Raw genomic sequence first — 26,628 nt, forward strand, 5'->3', positions numbered from 1 at the left:
TCGTTCCGACTTACCGCAGACTATTACGCTGCTGTCTATGTGGGCGTACGGTATAATACCCACGTTACTATCTCCTTCAATGACTTTCTCTGTGTGTTCAGTTCGAATATTTGTAATAAACGTGTTATTGTTCCTTACGTCCACCACACATATCTCATCGTCACTGATCAAACCACACACCCGTGGGTAATTAACAATCGATGGAATGTGGATTGACTTTACGAACTCCCATTTACCGATATAGCCATCAATTCTCCAATAGTGTTCCCCACCTACTTCACCCTCGACAAACTTCACTTTCTGAACTTCACCCTGTATTCGGTCAAGACAGTCGCTAACATCTTGATGAACATTCAAACTTAAATGTTCATCTAGGGTTGCAAGTACTTGAAGAGTTTCAAGCACTAAAGTTTTGTCCTCTTGCACGATTCTTTTGATCTTGGAATCAGTAGTATCCATTGTGCTGATTGCGTGCAGATTCTTATTTTTGAGATAGTTTATCTTTTTAGGAACCACCTCGCTGATTGCTTTTGTCTCTGATTCCACTTTTGATTGGCTTTCTTTGAGAATTAATTGTTGCTGTTCTGCTTCTTCGTGACATGATTTGATCCGTCTTTCCCTCTTTTCGTTAATGATTTGTATTTCTTCATCTGCCTCCTCGTCGATCGAACGAATCAATCGTTTCTCCTTGTCTTTCACACTCTTTAATTTGTTTTCGAATGCCACCCTAAGTTTATCGTTGACTAATTGAAAATGGTTACTTGCGGAGGTCGCAGTGGACTCTAGTTTAGAGTCGAGCGTTTTCAATAGTTTCTTCATTTCCTCTATCTCTTGCTGCTTGCCATCCAGTTTCCTCCTCCTCTCCAAGATGACATCCTCGATGTCGTCTAGCTCACATGGTTTCTGACAGTGCTCTTTGATAGCGCATCGGTCACAGACGGGTAAATCATGTTTTTTACAGTAAAAAGCGATTGGCTCACCATGTATGTCACATGACCATCTCATGTCATGACCCTTTCTAGGGCGTAACTTGTCCTTTTCATCTCTATCTGCTGGGAACTTAGACGCCATGATGTGAAGCAAATGGTAGCAAGTAACCTGCATCATTAACAATAGAGAAATGACTTCAGGAGAAGACATAGAGATTTATTATCTTGTCTTCTATTCCTATTGCTCGTCAGTATATTATGACTGATATATTAATAATGATGGTACTTATTAGATAATCATTGCGGCTCGAGAGCGGAATAACAAATGAATTTTACACAAAAAAGTGCATTAACTTTATACCGGTAATCAATTCCAAATGGCATAAAAAACATAAACAAAATATTTCCTTATAAGAAAATGGTAGGATTGTTACGTTAGAAAGGGAAAAATGTATTAATCACTAATTAGGCTTAAAAGGGAAATTAAAATGAGAGGTTGTGTTCCTAAATACGATTTAAGTATATATAATCAAAGTACATGTTGTAGATTACAAAAATAGTTCAAGGAAATGTAATTGATATGTACGAATAAATGAACTAATAATCAATTAACACTAAAGAATGAGATTAAAAATTATCTGTGATAAATTCAAAAGAAGTGTTGTAGAGTAAACAAAAATGTTTGAAGAGGTAACATATTGTATTAAAAGTGTGGTGGTAACAAATTGAAATCATTAATAATAAATTATAATAATAAATTATATTTCTATAGCGCATTATACAAGGTATGTCTCTATGCGCTTATACCAAGCGTAAACAAATTAACGTCAAAGGTGACCATTATGCTTTCTTAGCAGTCAGGTAAAATAACCACCACCACATTCAATTACAATCTGAATTGTAAAGCGTTGAGTCATGGTAAAATCAGGTTCCGTGAAAGGACTGTGTATGTTTCAGTGGAAAACAGGTATTGGATGCAAAAAATTGAATATTGCACAATTTTCTATACAAAGAGGGAACAAAATTTAAATAAATAGATGTATTCCCTTATTCCCTCGACATATCACCTCTTAAATTTGTCAGAATTTTCTTTTTTTATTATTTCTTTTTATTATCTCATTTTCTTTTTTCCCCCCACTTTTTTGTGCAGATGATAACTACTTAAATAAGTATATAAGATAAGTACTTGGGTATTACCATCACTTCTAATCTCAAGTGGACCCAACATATCAATAATACTGTCAACAAAGCCAATAACGTCCTTGCCTTTCTAAGACGCAATCTATGCATTAAATCTTTTGACATACCTCAAAGCCACTGCATACAAAACGTTGGTTTGACCGATTGTAGAGTATGCTTCCTCTGTCTGGGACCTAGCTTCCAAGAACCTCATTCACAAAGTTGAAATGGTGCAAAGAAGAGTTGCGAGATTCACTCTGAATCGTCACCATAATACATCAAGTGTCAGCAGTATGCTGAAAGAACTTGATTGGACCACTCTCTAAGAGCGCAGAGAAAATGACAGACTAACTTACGAACAGTCTGCTGTATTATCCTGTTGCGATGAGGACTTCTCCACCATTAAACAACGATGTAGTATTACAGTGTACAGTTTGAATGTATAAAATGAAAGGAAAGTGAAAGTGAAAAAGGAAGGAGAGTGCATGTGACATATCATGTGACATTCACCAGCTAAACAATATGTGACCACTCATTGGAAACATAGAACAAAGTTCAAAACCTTGTGTTTCAGTATTCTCAAGTCATGTGGTAAGTGTGTAAAATCTTCAAGACTACATGACATAAAGCGCTGTTTTTCCTGTTGAACTTGTAATTTTCGTCCAGAGATTTCTCCACCTTGACCTTCTGCTACCCATAGCTTGATTATTTCATTGCAATTGTGTTGGTCTGGAAACCGATCAAATGATTTCCCCTTGGTTTTCGAGCAACAATTATTACAACCAAACACTTAGCAGTACACCATGTTTGATGTGAATTGCATATAACGCGCGAGCTGCGCGCTACATCAGTTCTCCTTGCGATACTTCACAATGCAGAAGTTTTGAAGGGAAATTTCGACAAAATGGCTTCCTTGGGGAGCACATGACGTCGCAAATATGGCGAAGTAGGGTCTCTTCATTGTACTTGCAAGACGATATTATTTGGCCTACAGCAATATCAAATGAAATGTTGTTTTATACTCTCAATATCAGGTAAACTCCTGACGACGGATAGTCACCTGTTCGAAACATTGATCCACTCCTACTACCCATCCTCTCCAACCGGCGCTATAGTTCTATTTAGAACGATAAGCTAAGAAAGATTACCAACAGTCTTTTTCAAGACTACACCCAAACTCAAGAAAGAAAGATTATCGACATTATTTTTAGGACTCCCCAATCCTTCCCCCTCATATGATAATGCTTCATAGTCGACAGGTTAATTCCCCTTTAACTCTAACACAAAATTCTCTGTAAACTCTGTGTTGTTTGAATATTTAGACTAGAATTCTACAATTACACATTTTTCCACAAACAAATATCATAAAACGATCACAAAATCTAAGGTCTTAGCTTGAAATTGATTGATTGATTCATTTTTTTCGCCAAGCCTCAACATACAACAATATAAAAGAATAACAGATCAAAATTAAGTCAGCTTGAACAGGATAACCCATGAAAGCTAGAGAGATTATTTCCAGGGGGTCCCCGGCATACATGCGTATATTTTTCTATATTGTCATACCTGCCAACCCTTCCAAATAATCCGGAATATTCATTATTTTCAATCTTTTCCCCTCTCCTTTTCTTCCTCCCCCTTCCCCCCCCTTTTTTCAATTCAGGGTGCTAAAGCCAAATTAAGCTTGTATTATCAAGTGCAGCAATTTAAGAGTTCACGTATTGCGTGCGTTGAATGGCTGCATGATCGAGCAGCAAATTTATATTCGCTTTTTGGTACAGATTTACCACGTATTGCCAGTTACACTGCTGCTGCAAGTGCGACTTCTTATTTTTAAAGGCATATCGTGCTAAAAATGTCTAATTCTTATTTTCAAATGTTGGCAGGTATGTAACTTTGTGAAACTCTATTAAAAAACAAAGAACTATAATGACTATCAAAGACACATGGTCCAACTTTATACTAGTCAAAATACTACCTCAAACCTCTAATTTGGAAACGTCATCACTGAAAAGTCAGGGAATCTAATTTGTTTTCATAAGATGCTGGGAAATGTGTACATGATCACCTGTACTGAACTGTCAATTGAACAATGTGTACTCTTGAAATGCAAATCCTTTTCTTTGAAGACGCAATGAATGACATGAACATGTTTGTTTTCAGGTGGTACGGACCGATCAAGTAGAGGTTGATAATGATGGTCAGTTGGTGATAGATCCTGTAGACCTTTCTAACACAGGGATGTACCAGTGTAGGATCTCCAATGATGTCACTGGTGAGGACCAGACTGCAACCAGTCATGTCGCTGTCGTAGGTGCGTACTTACACTTATAGTCGTTGATGTTTTCAAAAACGCATTGGTCATTTCTGTATACCTCTTTCTCTGAATGTGCATGTGCCATATTGTCTTTCTAAAAGAAAATTTTCAAGAAAACTCCTTAGTTATGATAATAAGCTGAAAGTCTGAAATCTGAAACCTGATACTGTTGCAAACATGTGATTTGTAGTTTAAGGAGTGTTGTAAGAGTAGAAATGGGACGTGCTATGTAGCTTTTACAGTTTACCATCTGTACCTATTATTATTTGTGCTGGTGGTACATCAATGATTAAGAAGTATATTTATAGTGGTAAAATGTACATTTGTGCTATCCCTCTTACGATACCATTGAAATAAAGGAGGGATTTTTTTTTTAAGCTTTCCAATATAATCTTCTCCTTCTCCTTATGAAAAAGATACATTTGCATATATTTTGAATGAAGACAAGAATGAAATACTTGTATTATGAGGTTGTATGCTCCTTACTGCAATTTGGTTATAGGTTTCAAAAACTTCTGCATTCTGAAATGTTATCCCTGACCCTCCCACAATCTTTTTGTTAAAATGTACACCAAATAATGAATTTGTTATATGAGGACTATGAACACTGCAAGGCAGACATTTTCAAAATCAACAACAAAAGTGTTGGAAGTCTTAAGATTATGAGATAACTTTGCAATACTTTTATCGTGATACACAAACACTTGTATTTCTCTCTACCCGTACATGTAATGTATTGGGTAGTGAGATACTATATCAATGTTGCAAGGTTATATAGTTGTTATGCTTGTTTCATTCTCAATGTTTTGATAGCTCCCATGCTAGTCTTCACTGCCACACCCCCAGCTCTAGTAGATGTGTTAATAGGTGAGAGTATAGTGTTGCCATGTCAGGCTGGTGGATTCCCTCAGGCAACCCTCACATGGAGGTTCCAGAATAATGTAGTAAGTTCACACTTGGTTCTGATTAATAAGTGCCTCACTACAAATTATCTCATTCATATGTTACAATATTTCATTTTGTTAGGGCAAGTCGTAATTTTTGTCCGACCTAGCAATAACTAATGTTTGCAATTTGAAGTCTGACTATTGAAATACTATTATTCGTAACAAGTGAATGAAATGATTTGTAACGAGGCACTTCACCAAGACGTATGCATTAGTTTTGGTTACAATATGAAAATGGCCTATTGGAATGGATATACTGTGTCCTGGGGACAAGAGAAAGACAGATATGGATGAAGACATCATTTTAAAGGAACACACACACACCATATGTGCATCTAATTTTTGAAGGAAATATCTCATATTGTCATATACAAGGTGTTATGATATCACACTTACCTGGAGAGAAACAATTATGGAATACTTGAATTAGATGAAAACAGAAGAAACAGTTATAGATGAGAATGCATGAAAAGGGTGAACGACAATTGCAATTTTGACATTATTCATTATATCTTCATGGTATTGCTATCTCATTTTCATCTGTTATTGTTTTGAAATTTATTTTGTATTATCTTTACTTGTAGATTGATTATGGAGTTGATATCTACATGGCAGAGAATAATTCCATCATCATACCTGTTGCTGATGAGTCTCATTCTGGTCTCTACCAATGCATCATATCAAATGGGCTTCATAATGTCAAGACAGCCAACAGCCAAGTTAATATCAGAGGTATTATACTCCAACCAGTTACCCAGTTCCAGTTTGAAAAATGTAATTCATCAACTCTTTATATGCCACACAGATAATCTTCCTTGGCCACATTGTATTCATCACAAGATATATATACCAAAAGCTTCAAGATTGTTTTACTATTTCCAGGGTAACATTAGTCTATACCAATATTACAAGGGTTGTCATGAAGCAAATTAAGATGGGAAATTGATAACTTTGCTAAGCTATGTGTTGCACTAAACAACCCTTCTGTTAGTTGGTGCCTATTATTTAATGCAAAATTGCATATGTGGCAAAGGAACGACATGTACAGAGCTGCCAACCTTGTGCGACCAACAAAAGGAATCATGATGGCAAAAAAAAGGAATTCATAAAAACAAAACTTATAACCACGCGCGACACACTTCCAATGCAGAAATGTTCATTCATCATGCTGTTTTTTCCATACAAGCAGGAATTTTTTTGGTGGTTATTTTGGTATTATCGGCATTTTATTTATATAAATTTTATAAAATTAGTTTTCTATTGAATTTGTGATCGAATCACCATTTTAGGGTAGTTGTTTGACGTACGCTATGTAAAAAAAAAAAAAAAAAAAAAAAAAAAAAATTAATAAAAAAAAAAAAAATTAATAAAAAAACATATTTTATGAAGAAAAAACGTAATACCGTAATTAGGAGGAAAAAACGGAGTAATTCCGGCAAAAACGGAATGGTTGGCAGCTCTGCATGTACATTGCTCTTAATACACAAATTTGATAGATACAAATGTGAAATCACATATAATTCATCTTCTTCATGTTTTGCAGAGCCCCTTGAAGTGAGTGTAGAGCCAATGGGGATCCTGACCATACTAGGCTCTGAGATCACTCTCCCCTGTACAGTCACACATGATCATCCACTCCTAAGAGTGTACTGGACTCGTAATGATGAAGTCATCTATGAGCACTATATCAATCAGACTCTACAAGACTACTCCCTACTCATAGAGACAGTGGTGTGGAGTGACAGAGGGCAGTATCGATGCATCGCAGAAACAGCCCTTGATTCGGACAGTGATTTGGTTCAAGTGGTCATTCAAAGTAAGTTTCTATTTAATTCTTTGTAAGGATGTATATGCATAATCATTTCATTGGTAATGGGTTTTAGAGAATTCTCAGAGAATTCTAGAGAAGTCTAGTACAGCAAAAATATAATTTAATATTTTTATATTTATTTCATGATTCTTTACTGTACCTGTCTTAAAAAGGATATGCAATAGTTTGTACATGTTAAAAAAAAGCAAATTAATGTACATGTAAAGCAGCTGTTGTTTGTTCAGTACTTTGTGATGTCAAACATCAAGCTAGTCATGTTATCCTGCTACTATACTCACTGCAGATACTTGTTTTGAGTAATATATGTCAACATGTTTAATAAAGTCTGCATATTTTGGGTAACTTCTTTCAAATCCCTCCAAACCCAAGCATTTGGTACAGAGGTAAGACTAAAATTGGCTGTTTCAATTTCTGAAACAGATTGCCTTGTTGTGAAATTGGCTCCTGTTGGACAAATGTTGTACCAAATTTAATAATGTAATAAGCAGCATGAGTTGATATTAAAAACTTTGAAGTTCATTTATGACTAGTCTTTAAAAAAGTTTGTTTCATTATCTTCATTATTGTACTTTAAAATTGTAAAATTGAGTATCTTCTTTTATTATTAATATATATATCTCCTTGACAGCTCTACCAGATACGCCATCTAACATAAAGACCAATACCAGTCAAGATGGGTCAGAGGTGACTGTGTTCTTTGATGCTCCATTTGATGGCAACTCTCCCATCTCATCATACATCATTGAATACAGCAGCCCTGAAGCTGAGGTCCCATGGCAGGACGTGAAAACCATTGCTCCTGGTAACACCACCCAGGTCGCCACCACGGTTACAATACCCCCGTTCTGGGGTTACTATGTCAGAGCCAAGGCGGAGAATGAGTTTGGAATGTCTGAGCCAAGCGAGGCGTCCGATCCTATCTATGTGAGACCCACTGCACCGACCCGCAATCCATCAGGGGTGATGACTGAAGTGTTGGATGGAGGCAGTAAGATCAACGTTACTTGGGAGGTGAGAGCTAGGCATATTAATGGCTGATGGTCAATAAGCTACACAGCTAGGTCCATAAAATATTCACCCCACAAATCCCTGTAACATGACCTGCTTACAGCTTCTGGTGTGACTGAGCAATCATTGAGCTTTGCCCCAAAAAAACTTTTGCATAGATCACTGAATTAAAAGACTTTATAACTGATGAAAACAAAATGCATACGGTAGCTTATCGTATGGCTCCCACATTCTTACAGATTTGTTTTCCCCCTGTTTTTTGCATTCAAGTTAATCCTCATGCACCTTTTTGTATTCTTTCTGTATCCTCTCCTGTCAGCGGCTAGTTTGATATTACTTTGTCATAATCCTTGAGGTAATATTGTTTTTAAAACGTGAGTTTTGAATGTTACTTCTGAAAAGACATTTTGCCAGTCTAAATATATTCTCAATTAACATAAAAGCAACCTGTGGAGTAGATTAGTCGAAGCTCCTGTACACCCTTGTATAGAATAGGAATCCAAGTCAAAATTCCATGCGTGGTGTTTGATGGTATTTTCTATTTTCTTCATAACATAACTGTTAATATCAGTAAAAAATGTTAACGTTGATTTTATACATTGTAGCTGTACACTTTCTGTGTTGTTTAATTCTTTTCATACAGCCTCTGAGAAAATCTGAATGGAATGGTCCAGGGTTCTACTACATCATAGATTTACGTGGTGCAAACCAGCGCTTTGGATCCATGGTGACCGTGGATTATTTCCGCCCACCTAACATCCTACTAGACGTTGATCCTTCTCTCATGCCATATGAGATCATGATTCAGGCCGGTAATGATATCGGACTGGGTCCTATACCAGAGATTGTCGCTGCTGGTATTGAGGAGATGGGTAAGATGATTCTTGGCTAGGCTTTTTGTGCTGTGTGTGCTCTGTGTAAATGTAATGTTTAACAATGTGGAGAAAGCAAAATATAACCTCCAATATTTGGATAGGCTGGTTGGAAAACTTTTTTGAGGGGCCCAGGTGATGATATTACTGTTAATGGTTAATCATTTGCTTCTGTGAAAAGGTATTCATAAGATTTTGGCAAAAATGACCAAGATATATTTTAACAAATATTTGAAGGAAAAATATCCCAATAATAACTTCTTTTTATGGCTCATAGGAGTTTGATCTGAGCTCTGTAGACTAAATTTATGGGTAAGTCCATACTAGTTTGTCCCATACATTACAAACCACATCTAAGACTTAAGTACTTCTGATGACTTTATCAAGCTGTTGGCCTGTTATAAATATTGAATAAAGCCATATTTTTATGTCAATTTCTGTTCACAATTCCATGATACTTTTCAATAGTACTATGTAGCATATGGTACATACCTTTGACTCACCCAAGTGATCTTGTTTGAATGCAGGTTTGGCTCTTCCCGATGCTCCTACCAGTGTCATGGTGGAGATGATCACACCAACCTCTATCAATGTATCATGGACTCCTGTGCCTCAAAGACCATCCTATGGGAATGTGTATGGATACAGGGTAAGCAATCATGCTTGTATCATCCATCTTCAACAGTAAAACATGTTTATGAAAGTCTCTTGTATTGTATGAAAGGTGAAGAGAAATAGAAAGGGTGTTTCTAATTCATGTACATTGTTGATGGCAGAAACTTGGATTGAACGGATTGAACAGACTTAAAATCATCTCCAGTGCATTAATAGATCCGGATGATTTAGCCTTTCTGTTTTCAAATTCCTAATTGTATTCTTTTAACATTTCTATGTTATTCTATCTGGTCATAGTATCCCCTTTTCCCTCTATCTTTGTCCATGTTCATCAGTTCATTTTATATGCATAAAAAATTATTTGATGCACGTTATTATATATTTATGATATCCATTAGTAATTGTCCTCTCTTTATTCCTGTCTTTGCTTCTCTCTCTTGTCCCTCTTTCTTTTTCTCACTCTTCTTTCTTTTCTCTCTCTTTGTCTGTCTCTCTGTCTCTCTCACACTCTCTTCTCTCTCTCTCTCTCTCTCTCTCTCTCTCTCTCTCTCTCTCTCTCTCTCTATGTCTATCCACCCTGTGACATACTACAGGTAGTAGTCCAAGCATCAGAAGCTGTGTTTGGAGCTAGACCAGAGAGCTGCCTGTCGACCACCTCAAACTGTGAGATAGCAGGTCTACAGCGAGGCAACACATACAGAGTGACTGTGATAGCCAATGGAGAGGGTGGTGAGGGATTCAGCTCCATGCCTGTTACAATAACCGTTCCCAAAGATTGTAAGTTTTAAGGAGACTTGGCAAAACGCTTCGCTCTTTATATCATTAGAGGTTGGGGTTGTCGTCATACTTGGGTTTTATATTAGTTTTGGGTTAAAGTTGAGTATAGTGGTGGGTCCAGGGTTGAAGTTTGGTTGGTGTAGGAAATTGTTGCAAGAGCAAGTGTGGTGCAACCAAGTTGTAATGCTGATTTTTTTTTTGTATCAGCAAGACATGTGAATGCGCAGGTAGCCTCTTTTTTCCCACTGTCCTGGGCATAAAAGGGTATGGAACCTCTAATAAAATGTCTTTGGTAAAAAATACTTTAAGAATTATTGCTTTACTTTATAATGTTAGGATAGGTGTGTACATGTACATGAACCAAGAGCTACAGATTAATTAATTAGTTTACTGTAATTGTATACATATCTATTATTTAAAAATCAAGACTAAAAATGCTCATAATCATGTTTAATAATTTTGATTGCCTTATATATTTTAAGGCATTTTGCAATCTCTAAATGGATGAGAAACAATGCGATACTTGCTGACTCTATGCTAAGATTATCTTTATTTCTCTCCTTTTCTTTTTAAATAGCAATATCTGATTTCAGTGTGGGATTTCTGAGCTATTTTGGTGCCAATAATACTGTAGAGTGATGTTTGCACAATTTGATTGAAATGTTTTTCTTGATGTGTTTGTTGCCAGTGCCCTCTGCAGTGCGTAAGATGAAGGTGAGAACATGGGCTAGGACAATGCTCATCAAATGGGAACCACCAGAGATTGGAGAGATACAGGGTTATGTTATCATCTATCAATCAAGTGAGTCTGCCAATTATTGGATATTGTTTATCTCCTTTTTCCTCCTCATCCTTTTTCCTTATTCCTCCTCCCTCTGATAATTCCTAAGATCAGTGGTATTACCAAAATGCTGAAGTCTTCCACATAGTTGTATAGAGGTACAATTGAGCTTGTATATACTTTTTTCCAAGCACATTTACGATTACATATGTATCCCTCTTTTCATGATGATGACGACGATGATAATGATGGTGATGACAATGATGTCGATGATGATGATGACAATGATGTCGATGATGATGATAATAATGCTGATGTTGATACTGCACCTGCAGTTGAGGATCATGATATTGAGAATAAAGTTCATGCTCATTTAAAGCCCTTTCAAAGTGAAATTGACATATTTCTCCTCGTTGATTCTCACCTTTCAGCTACTAGTGATGCGATGACTGTTGAGGAGAGATTGGATAATCCCATAGAAAACAGTCTCAAGATCGGAGGTTTGACCCCAGGGTCGGCTTATCATGTGACGATAGCTGCATTCAACGAGGGAGGTCGAGGAGAGCCAATGTCAATGGACATCAATACTAAACCAAGCAGTGAGTATTTGCTGTCTATATACCAAAGGCATATCTGGGCAACTCCAAGGTGTTTGATCATTAGGTATTCCATACATGACCAAATAATGTAGAAATTGCCATCAAATGTGGGTTGTTAATTAAACATCTTCTCACTGAGGAAGCAATACTTGATTTTTCATCAGTGAGCTACTTTTCAATTATAAATTACTGACAATGATTTTAAACGGAAAGAATAATATTTGCTCTTCACATTTTATGTATTTACTTGTATATTGGGATGTTTTTGTTGATTTGTCATTGTTGAGCATCAGAGTGGAGAAGATATTTCTTTTGATACCTATGAGGAAATCAGAAGTGATATGAACTTACCCATGCAATACTTTTATGTTTTTGAAATGTTCATCTGTACTGTGAATATTACATTCTAATGTTTCATGTGTTCTTGTTGTGTCCTTGCTTTCTCAGAATCAAAGCGATCCCACCACCAATGAGTCACCTAGCAACAGTGCTCATGCTTGAATATACGACGACTCAGCCACGTGCCTATTTATCATCACCGTCTACGGACATTGTACATAACATGCCATCTAGGCTTCTAGCAACCTTCACATTGAGTGGGCTAGCTGTCGTCCATTCCTATTGCATTTCTCAGGCTGAGTGATACTTTACCAGCAGTCTTGAGATCACTGGAATGATGATATGTGATAGTGAATAGCCAGAGTCCATATTCAGTGAAGACTTCAGCCTTTCGATCCAGATGGATCCTTTCACCTTTCTTGAATAGAAATGTGTTTCAAAGTCAATAATATGGCCATCATCTCATGTCCAGTTTTAAGGGTGTACATAGGATTTTGGAAGGAAAAGTTCACTTTATGCTCTGAACTATACAAAATCATATTTCATTCCTAATGGTAATTTTCTTTGATGAAGTGGCCTGTAATGAACATCAACATTATTTCAGGGAAGAGGAGTTGGAATAAAAATATTCATTACATTTATTTATCTTATTGTTTTTATTCAATTTGAGGCATTTAAAATGTATTTCTATGATTGTACATGATTATTTTTAAAGCTAATGTGAATTTTTTTCAATGTGTCGCCCGATAGATTCTTTGGTCACTAAAATCTGTGTACATAGTTCTATTTTGCTTGGAGTAGCGTGAAAATTGACTTAAATTCACACAAAATTTAACCATTAATACCTACATGAATTAGGTTATTTCTGTATTAAGCCTATGGGAATGTGATAATTCTATAGTCAATGGATTAATGTGTTCCAATTTAGCTCTTACAAACTGAATTATACTACTGTAAAACCCAAAACTTTCACAATTCCTTTTTTTTGCAATGGCTGCTTTCAACCAGGAATTTTTGGCAATTTCAGACTTTAGTAAATGAGGACCACTCATGAAATTTGCTAAAATGTTTCTTGTATGTGATGGTTTCTGGTTTGGCAGTATTTCTTTCAGTCATGTTAGACTTGGACAAATGCAGTACAGAATACACTTGAATCTTAAACTTTCTATATTCTGTTTAGGGAACATACAAATCATTAAATGTTATGAACTGCTTTTTCTTCAGGTAAAATGATACATTATTTGTTTAAAAAATCAAGTCAAGCTACAAAGAAGTATGTGTTGCCTTGTAATTTGAATTTTAGAATGAATACCACCCATTGATGGTACATGTCAAGATTGGTAATAATCAAGCTTTGTCTTGCTCCTGTTACACTGGTAAACAAAAAAGGCACTTATGAATGTCTTTGAGATTCTACAGAAATGTTTCTTTGTAATACTTTGTAATCACTGTTTAATATTTACATGTCTGCAGCAGATTTTATAATCTATATTTAATGCAAGAACTTTAAAATTAAAAGTGCCAAGTTCTCATGCAAATTATGTGATACCAAAATAATGATTTGTGACATTTTGGATTCTGTCAAGAAAGTTGTTGAAATGTCTTTGCTTATTGTTTACTCAGCATCAAAACAAAGGACCACTGGTAAGCTATGTTTACCCATGTACTATACACACTGCACTGTCACATAAATGGCATCACTCATTGTGCATCAAGCAAGTCAGAATAATAAAGTAAAGGACAAGGATGTCAATTATAATGATCATATTTTATATGTTTGATTCAACATCCTATATTCATTTTTACAAGAGTTTTAATTACTGTACATAGAACAATACATAAACTTGTATTATTGTTCTTAATCTTATAGATTATGTAACACAATAAAATGTATATTTTTGAAATTCATCTTCAACACATTGAACTCTGTTTGTTTGTTTGTTTGAAGTACTACATTTTGTCATGAATTATCTATATTTATTTGCCCTTATAAGTAGATCAGTAGCTTAATCTGATATGTAGTATCTAAAACAGAATAACTGATATGAAGTCAGATGAATTGCAAAAATGTCATCAGGAAGTACTATACCTCAAAACTACCCCATGGTTCAATTTGTAAACTTACCAACGTAATGAAAAATATTCCTTTTCTTTTATGTTCACTTAATACAGATTGTACACAGCATGTGCAAATTAAAAAATAAAACATTCTTCACTGTACTTAAGATCGTATTTTTCCTCCTGGTAAAATTTCAAAAAATATATTTCAAATTAAAGGAGAAATCTTGGTTCCTGATAGATCATTAATTTTTTAAATTGTATGCATCAGTTTAATACTCAGTTACATGTGTTCACACACAAAACGTTGAATAAGAAGTCACTCATTAATCTCCACATGTACAATTTACAAATATGCATATTGTTTACATTTACACAAATAATACATGGACACATACATACGTACACAGTTTAAATAGGAAATCTAACTCCCATATTCTACAGTCATAAAAATAATATGAAATGGATTTGGGAAAGACGCACCATCCAAACCTTTGTAATAAAATTGAAGTAATATAATAACATGCATGATTGCAGCTTCTATATGTGCATGCATGATTGCAGTTTCTACATGTATAAACATGCATTTAAAGACACAGTTGTGACCAGCAAAAATAAATGTCTTGGGGGGGGGGGGAAATAACAATTTCCAATACACAAATCATCCGTTTGGTGTCAGGTGGGTATTACTGTTAATTCATATACGTATACCGGTACTTTAACATAGAGTGCATTCATGCCCTTCCAGCTCCAAACACACAATATAATAATAATAATAAAAACGTTGCTTACAGGCTGTATGAAGCGCTTACCACCGAAGTCTCATTTCATCTTTTTAACATCTATTGCAAACCCATTGCAGCATTATGTAACGGTATCTCCATGAAAAAAGGCATTTCCAGACTAATATAATACAGTGAAACCTGTCTATAAAGACCACCCAAGGGAGACAAGAAAGGTGTCTTTATAGGCAGGTGGTTTTTATGTACGGGTGCCTATAGTACATGTTTTAATGAGAAACCATTTTCAAGGGAAACAAAAAATGTGGTCTTTGTAGACAGGTGGTTACTAAAGCAGGTTCGAACATGTACTATGACTACACTAGATTAGAATACTCCACTTTTCTTTACAGGCTGTATATGGATGGCAATGAAATTCAAAAATGGCAGCATATGACAAGAAAATATACACTCCTCAATTGCACTTGACATACCTGAACACTTCAAATCTGATATATCTCTCAAATGTGATTTGGACTGTGGAAACATTATAAATTCCACAATCACAGTTGAGGAATAGAGGTGATAAGTAATGGAAAATGATTGTACATTGTTATTGGACTGAAGAAGGTATTAAACATACCTGTATGCATTGGTTCAAAAAATGTAATACTGTACTTAATGGTCCATGGAAATAAAATAGCCTTTCTTAGCATTTATTCTTTTGCCAAATCCAATTTTACGCTCCACAGCTGAACAAAAAGACATTTTTATCTTTACAAAATAGAATCCCTCCAGAAATGGAGGCAAATGCTGAAAATTTGAAAATGATTATATTATTATGAGGAAATAAAGAAGACCAGAAATGGTTATTTTACACACAAAAAAAAATCTTTACCAAATAGAAAGTATGATAAATGTCAAGATTTTTTCTTTCAATCAAAATGTCACAACATTCACAATAGATCATATCAATTATATATCAATTCATCATAATAATTCATCTCAAACACTAGCCTTTTGTGTAATCTTATTACCAACTGGATTTCAAACTGAATTATTAACAGGTGCAGAGTGAGTTCACAAAATGAAGCACTTACACCATTTGAAAAGCTGAAATCTTACATGAGTTGCACAGCGACAAACTTTCACTTTTTATCTATTATTTGTTTTTGTTGTAAAAGGGATATAGAACTCTGTATATGGTGATGTAATGAAAATTGTAATACTGTAATGTTTACATGGCCTTAATTCATCATCTAAATTCCTTGTAAAATGCCCTGAAATTCAAACAAGCTCTCCATGGAGTGTGGATGCTGCTGAGTCTGCACTGGTATGACATTAGGTCACTGGTGCAGAGGATTAGCATGTATCAAATTACACCAAACCATCTTACAACAAATTAGCACTAGCCCATTTATCATTTTTTAATAAAGAAGTCCACTCCTCATTCACCTTAAAGATTGAAAATTTCTAACAAACCTCATTCATTTCCTAAATCTATGAAAAATCATTGATTGTAAACTTCATCATTAAGATTGTCAAATTTGTCAAGCAATAGCTTCCAATGATTTAACACCAGAAATAATTTCATGAGGTGAAAATTTAATAAACTTGTTGAGTCATCGAGAGTCAACCACTCTTCTGAAACATAAAGCACCTCTCACAAACTGCTAAACAATGTCTGTGATGTAAGAAACTTCATGTTTAGTACTCCAGCCACTTGCATGATTCTCAACTCACTGCAAAATCTAGCGCCTCGTGCTGCAGCTGGTCATCGGTATATATCCTTCTGAAGTTTGACCCAATCCGTTGCTTTCTGAAGACTGGACTTCTCCCTGGTCAGTACTCCGGCCGCTTGCATGATCCTGAGTTCATTGATGGATACAAAGTCTAGAGCCTCCTGCTGCAGCTGGTCAAGCTTGTCTGGACGATTCTCATCCAGTAGGAAGTCTTCGGACATGAGGGTGTTGAAACGGAAGTATGATCCTGCTGGGAGCAAGTCTTGGAGGGTTGTGTGCACAGCTATAGAAAGAAACAGATATCCACAGTACAGTTAAAACTGAGCAAGATATAAATACATCTTTTTGTAAGTATGTAACAATAGCAAGCTTATTTGAAAAGTAAACAACTGAAAAGAAATCAATCATTACATTAAATCAGTGTGCACCAACTACGTATACACATGTGTTTCCCTCTTCATAAAAGATAGCTGACACATACAAGACTAAATCTTATTTATAGAAAAGAGGGGTGAACCAGTATAGGAATAGCACTAATGATATCACCATGTAATTAGAAAACTCATGGTTTCTGGAAATGTGTTTAAATGAGAAGCATCTTTTGAAGAGAAACAAGAAATTTGGCCTTTATAGACGGACGACCTTCTCTATTTGATTATATCTATTTGTCTTAGACTCACATTCTGTGTCTGTAGCACTGATCATGATCTGGTAGAGCTTCTTCTTGAGACTGCTGTACTCAGGTAACTCTAATCCTTCCTCCATAGGATCGTACCGCCCTGTTCCTAGTGACACCACACACTGGATGGGTGTGTCTGGCCAAAGAAGCTTGCTCTCATGTAAGCCTAGAGCACTTGGGTTGTTTGTTAGTACACCACCATCCTGTTGGTAAAGTCACATATACATGTAGTTTCAATTAGTACTTGAGAAACATGGTTACAATTGGTACATGTATATGTCCATGTTACATGCATATTCTTAGTGATGCCTCGTTGAGAGCGTCTAATGGCCACAGCAAATTGCTCTCAAATAACCCAGAACACTGTTTTTTAAGTACATGTTATTATCACCGTTCTTCAGGATCAAATAGAGTTTGATTGGTAGCAAATATAAGACTACAAGTTATTATATACTTGAGTGACCCTGCACACCAGCCAGTCAATTTGCGTAATTGAATGCTTTGTAACTAGGAAATTTAAAATATATTCTACAAATCAATCCCTCCGAGACAATTATCCAACTAAAATGCATGATTGCCCAGGGGCATATATAGGTGTTCAATAAGAGTTGGATAAAGCTTACATAGAACAAACATTTTCACAGGCTGAATCTCCAGCACCCAGGATCTACTCTATACTCATAGTCAGTCCATACGCTATCGTCTGACTTTCAAACAACAAATCAAAGACTAAATCTATCCACCATTTGAAACACCTTGCTTTACACATATTTCATAAACTCCAGCCAATTTTGTATCAGCACAGCTGAATATATTTTGTATAAAAGCTGCGCTATATAAATGTATTATTATTATTATTATTATTATTATTTATGAATAAGTGTGTTACCTGAAAGACATGGTCATCAAGTTTGTACTCTTCAAAGTATCCAGGAGCTGCTGAGGAAGCTCTGAGCCCCTCACAAAGCTGGTACTTGGATGAACCTTGGTAGAAGGATGTGGTGTTGGGAGGTGGGTTGTAGTTACGGAAGAGGTAGTTCTTGATGGGACCTGCATTCATCAGTGTAGCTAGAGCAGCAACCTACATTAACACACAAATAGATACCATTGGTAAAATCGCAACAGTATGCATTCTAATTGTCCTCTTAAACTTTTCCTTTCTGTTTCAACCATTGCTGTAATTAAAATGACGATATTTATTAGATCACATGTGTTATAATGTGAAAACCTTTTTATATGTTTTTAATAACTAATAATTAGTCCATTCAGGAATTTTGCCAATAACTCTTTTTCTTTATGAGCACTAGAAAGAATCTCACATAAGATAATCTTCTTCACTTTTCAATATCAGCAAAATATAGGTATATTAGCAATATTTGCATCAAAAAGTTTGAACAAAAATCAAGACATGGTAAAAGAGTAAATGAGAACTGATTACCGGTAGTAGTAATATCTCCTACACTTGGTACTCACTTGTCTTAACATTATGACAATATAACATGAAGAATTTAGATATATACAATACGCCACATGCATGTATACTACTATCAATATATGTGAAGTCTATTTTCAACTCTACCTTTGGACAATTTGGATCCTGCGACATTTCAATGGCTGGACTTTGTCCAACACCTTGCATGTGGCTCCTGATCAAAGAGAAGAAAAACAAAAAGAAAATATTTGAGGAGAGTGAATGTTAGCACTTCCGGAAAAAAAAATCTTAATATTACAGTAATTTTTAAAAAGCACTGCACAATATAAGTATCAGAAATTTTATTTTGATATTGTTTGATCAAATATGAGTGAGAACAAAAATTCAATTCACATAAACATTAAAAATGGAAAAACATTTCAACAAACCATACAAATATTAAAACAGCTTTACAATTATATTCTTGTCAAGAATTGACATTGCTGCAACACCAGAAACATTCATAAGAAGAAACCTTTACACATTGCAAAAGTTCAGTGCTGAGAAACTTTTGTGAATCTGGATCAGTCGTGAAATTTGCAAACATTTCATATGCACATACCGGGTAAGTTTATATTTTTACAGTATTCTACTGGGTTTTGCAGATGAGCCGTTACCTCAAGATTTTCATCCAAGCATCTGTATCATAGAAGGCATGACTAAAGAACAGCTTGCTGGTACCAAGTAGTGTGTTCCTATTGAAGACCTCTACACTCATCTCCTTAAAGAGCTGTTCACATACATCCAGAGAGGCCTTGGCATAGGCTAGGAGGTAGACTAAGACAGCACCTGAGCTCACACCAATGATGTAATCAAACATCTCATGCACAGGCTTGCCAGACTGTCTCTCTAGCTCTCTTAGGATCTCAATAGCAATGATACCCCTGAAAAAAAAATGAAAGTGAGAAATGTTTAAATTATTTCAATATCGCTAACAATGCAATCAAATGAATTCATAAAAAGAAGTATTTCTATAAAAGTGCTGGGTCAATGCAAGTATTTTTGTATTTTGACCATAATTGGTTATTTCCATTTTAACAATAAATTGACTTTACTACATGAAGGATGCTAATTCTACCATTTTTTCTGAGACTTAAAGAGAAATACATCCAATATATACAACCTCTTAAAGGTGACTCCAGCAAACTGTGTGACCAATGAGAAATGAGACAGGGCTGTTACTGTACTACAGCATTTCCATCACTGTGCAGGGGTGGTGTTCTATATTGCACTGTGTACATGTGTGTATCAGCTAAAAATGTTATTTTGAACTTTGATCTTGATTTGATAAGTATCCCCATACCTTGAGCCTCCACCATCAACAGAGAGAATCCTTACGCCCCTGTTTTTGACCGGTGAGGCGTACCCCAGCTGAGCAAGCAGCTGATGGACTTGAGCAAGGATGTCAGTGTCTTTGATCTTCTGTTTGTGCTTCAGGAGTGTTGGTATTAGCCTCTCCTGTATGGCAGCCTGCCTTGACTCTGGGAACTGGACAAGGTGATCGCATAGGCGCTCAAGCTTCACGAGGCGGGAGGCATTGGAGGTGGCAGTGTTGATTCCTAGGGCTAGAGACTTGGTCCTGGCATCTACATTGGCTTTTGATATGACCTATAGAGGGGGACAAAGGTATACAGAATGAAAAAATAAATATTTACCTTTTGTATTGCTTATTCACTTTATAGCTTTCCAAATTCTGATAATTTTAAATGCTCATTAGTCCCAAACATTTTCTTTCAAGAAAAAATAATCAAGACTCGTTTGTCTTTCTCATTGTCTTTTTTTCCATTATTAAAAGTGGTGTTAAAATGCACTGTTGGTTGTAAAAATCAAGAAGAGAAACTGCAAAAATTACTTATAAAGCATTTGGCGGATCAGGTTTAAAACTGCTACAGATTTGCCCAGTAGTAATATCCCTTTTTTTTTCAAGAATGAAGAATGAATGGCCTAACAGATTTGCACTTTACAGTAAAATGAAAGAAAACTTACTGGTCTGACTGTCTTTCTTGCAGACTTGTCTGCCTCAGCTGCCTTTAGCTTTGCACTCTCCTCCTTGATCTTGTCTGCAACAGCAGCATAACTCTTGCTATCTCCAGGAACTCCTGATGCATCTTTGCTATTCAAGGCATCTGTCATCTCTAATAATGGTATATCTGAATCAAAATATGCTGTGTTCTCATCGCTTGCAGATAGAGGTACGACAGGTTTCTCCTTTCTCCAACTTGAGAGGAGCCAGTTTGGTGAGCTGAAGAGATTTATCTGAATGTACTTGAGGTTGTAGTTGTTGTAAATATAGGAGGCATTGCCTTGTTGTTGCTTGGCTGTTTCATCTGTCTCTACTGACTGCACACTCGAAGATGATGCACTTTGGGTTGTGTAGGAGTCTGTCTTATATTCAACCGATGTGTGGGGATTCTCAAGATTATTAGACGTAGTAATCTTACTAGTAGCTTTATCTTTCTCTAGATCTCTATCATTTGATGGAGAACTGACAGCTGCAGATGATGATGATGTAAAACCCAACTTTTTGAAGATGTTATATGCATTACTTGATGATAGAGGGGGAATTTCGGGCACAAATTCAGCTGCTGGTGGCACATTTTCCTGCATTTTTGAGGTAGATCTTGCAATATCTAAATTCAACTGTTTTGGATCTTTAGTGTCTGTTATGCACTCTGATGAATTTGAAGGGTGTGACTCAGATTGATAATGCTCTGAATCAAGCTGGCTTTCTGGCATAGGTTTGTTGTTTGCATGCTGGTTCCCTGATGCTACAGCATCTCCAAACCTCTTCCGATGGAGTACACGTGTAGCAGAAAGGCCCATTTCAGTCAAAGCAGAAACTGATGCATACTTCTTCAGAGACGGAAACTCAACCCAGTAGGTTGCACCCTTCTTTTCTAAATCAGGAATCTGGAATTCCACAGGTTTTCTTTCATCTAGTCTCTCCTCTACACTTGCAGGAGTAGCAATTTGAGGTTTTGTGTGGTGTTCAATATCTCCTCTATTTGGCACTTGGTTTACTTCAATCTTCTCATTCTGAAGTGGAAGATTCTGGTTTTCTTGGTCGTCCCTCTTTTCACTTAACACCTTGTGATCTCTGGCAGAGAGTTTGGGTAACATCTGGTAACTGTACAAGAGGACAGGGGTGAATACTCCATCCACAATCTTCCTCTGTACTGAGTTGCTCACAGACCCAGCAGCATGATATAGGCTTGCCAAGGACATGGCATTCTCCTTCCTAGTATTACCTTTCTGTGATTTAGAAGACTTGAATCTTGCACTTATATAGGTGAATTGTTTGTGTCCATGCTGAAGACTGCTGCCGCTGGCAATATTGAGGTATGCAGCACTTGTCAGCATGGCAGCCTTGCCTGACCTATACTTGGCCTTGCAGCATTTATGGAGTTTCCTCCTGTGCCAGTTGTTATTTTCGAGCTGCCTCCAAATGATAAGTCGACCCATTAAAACAGGCTTCTGTATATCCATTGCTGCAATATTTTTGTGACTGTACTTGTGAAAGTTTTAGAAGGAATTTCAGTTTTTGGATATCTTCATTTTGTATCTTTGATTACAGCATGGTGTAGTTGCACAGCTTTGGTTACTCGTTATGCAAAGCAAATCTTGGAGAAGTACTGAAAGAGAAAAATGTAAGAGAAACTAACAAACTTAAGGTTTTTTTAAAGGAAAAAATGTACTCTGATTTCTTACATATTAGCTACATATCACTGGACACTGAAATTACAAAATCTGCAGTAAAGAATATGATTGTAATGCATCACTCTAGAAGCACAACAATTAGAAAGTCCTGCAATGAGATACATTATTTGGGCATGATTTGAACCCTTTTTAGTTGAGGGCAGCGATTCCTTTTTTTTTTTATCTAAGAGAAGTACATGTACGCAAGCACAATGTTAGTAGCAATATGCAGGAGGTAAACTGATAAATGAAGTCCCAATGCTTTCACTTAGGGAAATCATTAGAAATTTATATCTAAGACTAATGAACTACAGCGTTTACCTGGCTGAGCCTAGTTTATAGATCTGACAAGGACTAGCCTAAAGGGCTAGGTAATTATACGAAATATGATATTGATATCACGTAGCCTTAATTGGCACCCATAAAGAGGGATGTAAATAAAACCTAAATTTCATATATATAACCCATTTCCATACCAACGAACATTGCACACTAGTGGACACTCCCTTTCTTCTCATACAAAGCACTTTAAAAGTGGTCACAAATTTAAGAATGGCCTCAATGGGTGATTACAACACATTTTAGGTTTTGTTTAGTGCTGTAACATCACGGATATCTCTAATTCCGTTTAAACCGCCTGTCAAAACCGGACGGTTTTCGGTTAAACGATTTATTTAAAAAAAAAATTTAAAAAATAAATAAAAAAAATTAAAAAAAAAAATTATTTAAAAAAAAAACAACAACAACAAAAAACGGGAAAACGAAACCGTCCAATTGAAAACGGAATCCGCCATGGGCGGTCGGATACCGGACGGCTAAACGTTTGATTACAGCACTAGTTTTGTTTACATCACTCTTCAATCTTCATTAAGGCATATATGGGTGCCAATTAATTCTATTGTAGAGGTGATATTAGTATCACATTTCATTTTATCACCTAGCCCTTAAGGAGAAGTAAAACAGAGGTTGACACTAATTGTCACTATACACAAAGGCTCAAGAATATGGCTCCAATTCACTTCATCCAATTCACAACTTTGTGAAGTTATCTACCGTAATGAGGATCTGAGACATTACGATAGATAACTTCACAGGCGCGCGCCCGCCCGCAACCCACCATCGGTATGCACTTGTATTGTGCAGCGGTTTGCCGTGAAACCTGTGAAAAAGTGTATACTAATATCATTGTTTTCCCGAAAAATACTCCAAAAATAACAAGACAATTGACACAAAACAGGTAATAAACATAATGTTACGGCCCTCCATTCTAGAACGGGTCCTGGATGCTGGAGGGCTGGCCTGTCCCTTGCCTCTATCACCGTCATCCGACGAAAAAGTTTGCCATCCTGACTAATGCGAGCGGTTTCTATTTGGCTTGTAATTTAGAGGCCCAGACGTGGCTCTGTTTTACCAAAGTATATGGGTGTGGAGATGAGAGGTGTTTTGGATAGGTGGATGTGTATTCTCTATGAGAGGGTTATATTACGTCAGTCTATGGAGACTCAACTAATCACACTTTATGAAACGATGGATTGTTTAACTGTATACTTTAATAATACAAACATAAATCAACATCTCCAACACGCTATCATAGTTAACACCGACACCGATTACCTGGATTAATCTCAACAAGTAGTAAAGGCAGGGATTGCCTTTTGTAGGAACTCTATTTCTCGTTTCCAAACCTTTTCCTTATTTTAGCTCAGTTGGAGCGGAGCGGAGAGTTCGCTATCTGACAACGACGAGAGCCAGCGTCGAAGTAACAAATTCCCCGCACAACATCGCTATTTATAGTCTCCGAGAGCTGCTTTATGCATGGTGCGTCCGTAATCGCGCTCTGAGCCCTTACGCCCCAAAAGCTTACTGTGCCCTCCATGTTTCCTGCAAGATAACTGAAATTGTGGCGAACTGGTTCGTTACAATAACGACTTTTATACAACTCACTCCCAGATCCTAATCAAATGATTGGTCATGCGCGGTCACGTGTGATTCATTTACTGAGCCTTTTCATGAAAAGGAGTGCAATATTTACCAGTACTATTGAACTCGTTTTCAGAGCGCGCAGTAGTGCGCGTAGAGGTTAGAGTGCGTAATAATGCGTGTGCATGGGCCTATTCTTGCGCAGCACTATGCGTAAATGGGTCCAGAGGTAAGTGCGCTTGCTATATCTATACTTATGTGTGCGCACTAAATTGAGACTTATTTAAACTTGAGATTTATTTGTCAGCCATATACTGTCACAAAACAATCTTGAATTCATTCTTTTTACATCAAATAACAAGGATCTAGGAGTTTCGTTGTATAAAACAAATGATGCATGTTTTCATTCGTTTATTATACAATCTATCCGCCCTCGTTAATGCTGTGTGTACATGTATCTATCACACTCAGCCTTACGGCTTCGTGCAATAGATACACACAGCCTCAACTCAAGTGCGGATAGATCGTATAATGAACTCATGCGCATGCATCATTTGTATATTAACTCATGATCTTTATTTGGACATTTAATGAATATTTACTTCATTTTGGGTATGTTTTAGTAGGGTATCTCCACGCCAGAGTTATGGGTCAAATTTTGGATAGGTTTCTGAACAAGCGCGCGCCGAAACCTCGCCTGCACTGCATTTACCACTAACGTGCTTTATTTGTATATTAAATTAATTTTATTATCACGCCTGAAATGGAAAGTACCACGCCATCACAAATCATTGCATTGGCATGATTGGTAAATATTTTGCATGACCCTCAAAATTGTAAGTAAAAAGTGTTACTAACTGATTGTATGATATCTTGCCTTGCAAATTATGATAGTATTACCTTATTTTTGATGGATCACACTTTTTGATAAATCAACTGTAAACCCCCGTGCGTTGTTTTTATGACTTTTTTAGATGCAGCGCGCACAAACGATCGGACATCAAATTTTTAGATCGCGATATCTCCAAAATCCTTTGACGATAAATTTTCTAGTTGAACTAATCTGTAGTAAATAACTTTGCCATCCATTTGGTAATAATTGAAATAAATACATTTGTGTAGAATATGAGAAATCCTAGTTCGAATATCACATTTTGTAATATGTTCTAAAATGTCAGCGAACTTTGGTCACCCCTTCTACTACAAAAACAAAACGCACCATAAAAAATTAACACACGCAGCCACGGCACGGTCAACACGCAAAAGTCACATCACACTGCAATTGCAAATTCATTTGAATGAATGAATGATAACGTTGGTACGAAATCATTCACATACCTAAAACATCAGTGAACAGTAGCCCGATGAAGACAAAAATATAAACATTATGAATACATTAAAATTATGACATTACTAATACATCGAATCATATCTGATCACTAAATACTTACAAATTACAACTGACCTCCTTTCGCTTGCATTGCTTCGTATGTCTCGCTAATGTTATTGTGTACGTGTGTAGCATTATCATGCCGTTCACTGGATCTCGTCATACGATGGGTGTTGTCAAAATACTGATCGCTGATTGGTGCAATTGAAACCTTTAACCCAGCGTTGATCGAAAATATAAACAAATCTCACGTCATACACGTTTTGGCACAAGTTGCTTGTTATTGTTTAGATAGTCTCATTGTTGTGTAATTTTTTTGGCAATAAGCCAAGTTGAACTCTTTAAAACAATGCATTTTCTCACGTTGCAAGGATTAAAAAAGAAGAAATTGCATTGTCTATCACAGTATCAGTTTTATCAACGATTAGAATAGAGGTCGTGAATCAGAAAACAGTATGAGAAGGCGTTCTTTCGTTAGCTTTTGAACCTTGAGGAGGGGCGGGGCGGGGGAGCGTGCCGAATTGACGAATTCTGAGATTGTAAATCATGGGGGGGGGGGGGGGGGGGGGGGTGGGGGGATTCCTCATGAAACAATTCTAACTTAGAACATTTCTAGAAGTACAGAAATAATATTTCGAAATAGGGGGGGGGGGTGGGTTGGGCTGCAACTTATCTTTGTGAATATTTCCTATATTCAGAGTGAAAGATAATGTGAACACAGGGGTGTCGGAGTCCATCCCTCATTCTTTGAAAAAAATG

The 26,628-nt window shown here is 36.4% G+C and overlaps 2 protein-coding genes across 5 annotated transcripts in view; one reads left to right on the plus strand and one right to left on the minus strand.

Moving 5' to 3' along the window:
- The window catches only part of LOC100889062, a 63,109-nt gene extending 49,007 nt beyond the window's left edge, over positions 1–14,102 (plus strand). For all 3 annotated transcript variants that reach the window (XM_030973396.1, XM_030973395.1, XM_030973397.1), the window contains 11 exons: positions 4,272–4,422; positions 5,239–5,369; positions 5,957–6,104; positions 6,916–7,188; positions 7,832–8,214; positions 8,855–9,083; positions 9,611–9,732; positions 10,292–10,475; positions 11,164–11,277; positions 11,688–11,855; positions 12,303–14,102. In XM_030973396.1, coding sequence (XP_030829256.1) covers positions 4,272–4,422; positions 5,239–5,369; positions 5,957–6,104; positions 6,916–7,188; positions 7,832–8,214; positions 8,855–9,083; positions 9,611–9,732; positions 10,292–10,475; positions 11,164–11,277; positions 11,688–11,855; positions 12,303–12,328 — 1,929 coding nt within the window. In that variant the 3' untranslated portion in view covers positions 12,329–14,102. The remainder of the gene's footprint in view (positions 1–4,271; positions 4,423–5,238; positions 5,370–5,956; positions 6,105–6,915; positions 7,189–7,831; positions 8,215–8,854; positions 9,084–9,610; positions 9,733–10,291; positions 10,476–11,163; positions 11,278–11,687; positions 11,856–12,302) is intronic.
- LOC577649 (phospholipase A I) lies at positions 13,944–26,008 on the minus strand. Of its 2 annotated transcripts, none has more exons than XM_777865.4 (8): positions 25,931–26,008; positions 20,850–22,495; positions 20,167–20,471; positions 19,481–19,747; positions 18,972–19,038; positions 18,282–18,473; positions 17,394–17,595; positions 13,944–16,996 (listed from the first exon to the last, which is right to left on the minus strand). In XM_777865.4, the coding sequence occupies exons 2-8, from the start codon at positions 22,347–22,349 to the stop codon at positions 16,746–16,748; spliced, it is 2,784 nt and encodes a 927-aa protein (XP_782958.1). In that variant the 5' UTR covers positions 22,350–22,495; positions 25,931–26,008; the 3' UTR covers positions 13,944–16,745. The 2 variants fall into 2 exon arrangements, with proteins under 2 accessions (XP_782958.1, XP_011683797.1); XM_011685495.2 differs by having other exon boundaries at positions 25,945–25,965.
- Between the last annotated feature and the right edge of the window lie 620 nt (positions 26,009–26,628).

This window comes from Strongylocentrotus purpuratus, unplaced genomic scaffold (assembly GCF_000002235.5).
Source record: "Strongylocentrotus purpuratus isolate Spur 01 unplaced genomic scaffold, Spur_5.0 spur5_scaffold_6, whole genome shotgun sequence".
In the NCBI taxonomy this organism is placed as follows: domain Eukaryota; kingdom Metazoa; phylum Echinodermata; class Echinoidea; order Camarodonta; family Strongylocentrotidae; genus Strongylocentrotus; species Strongylocentrotus purpuratus.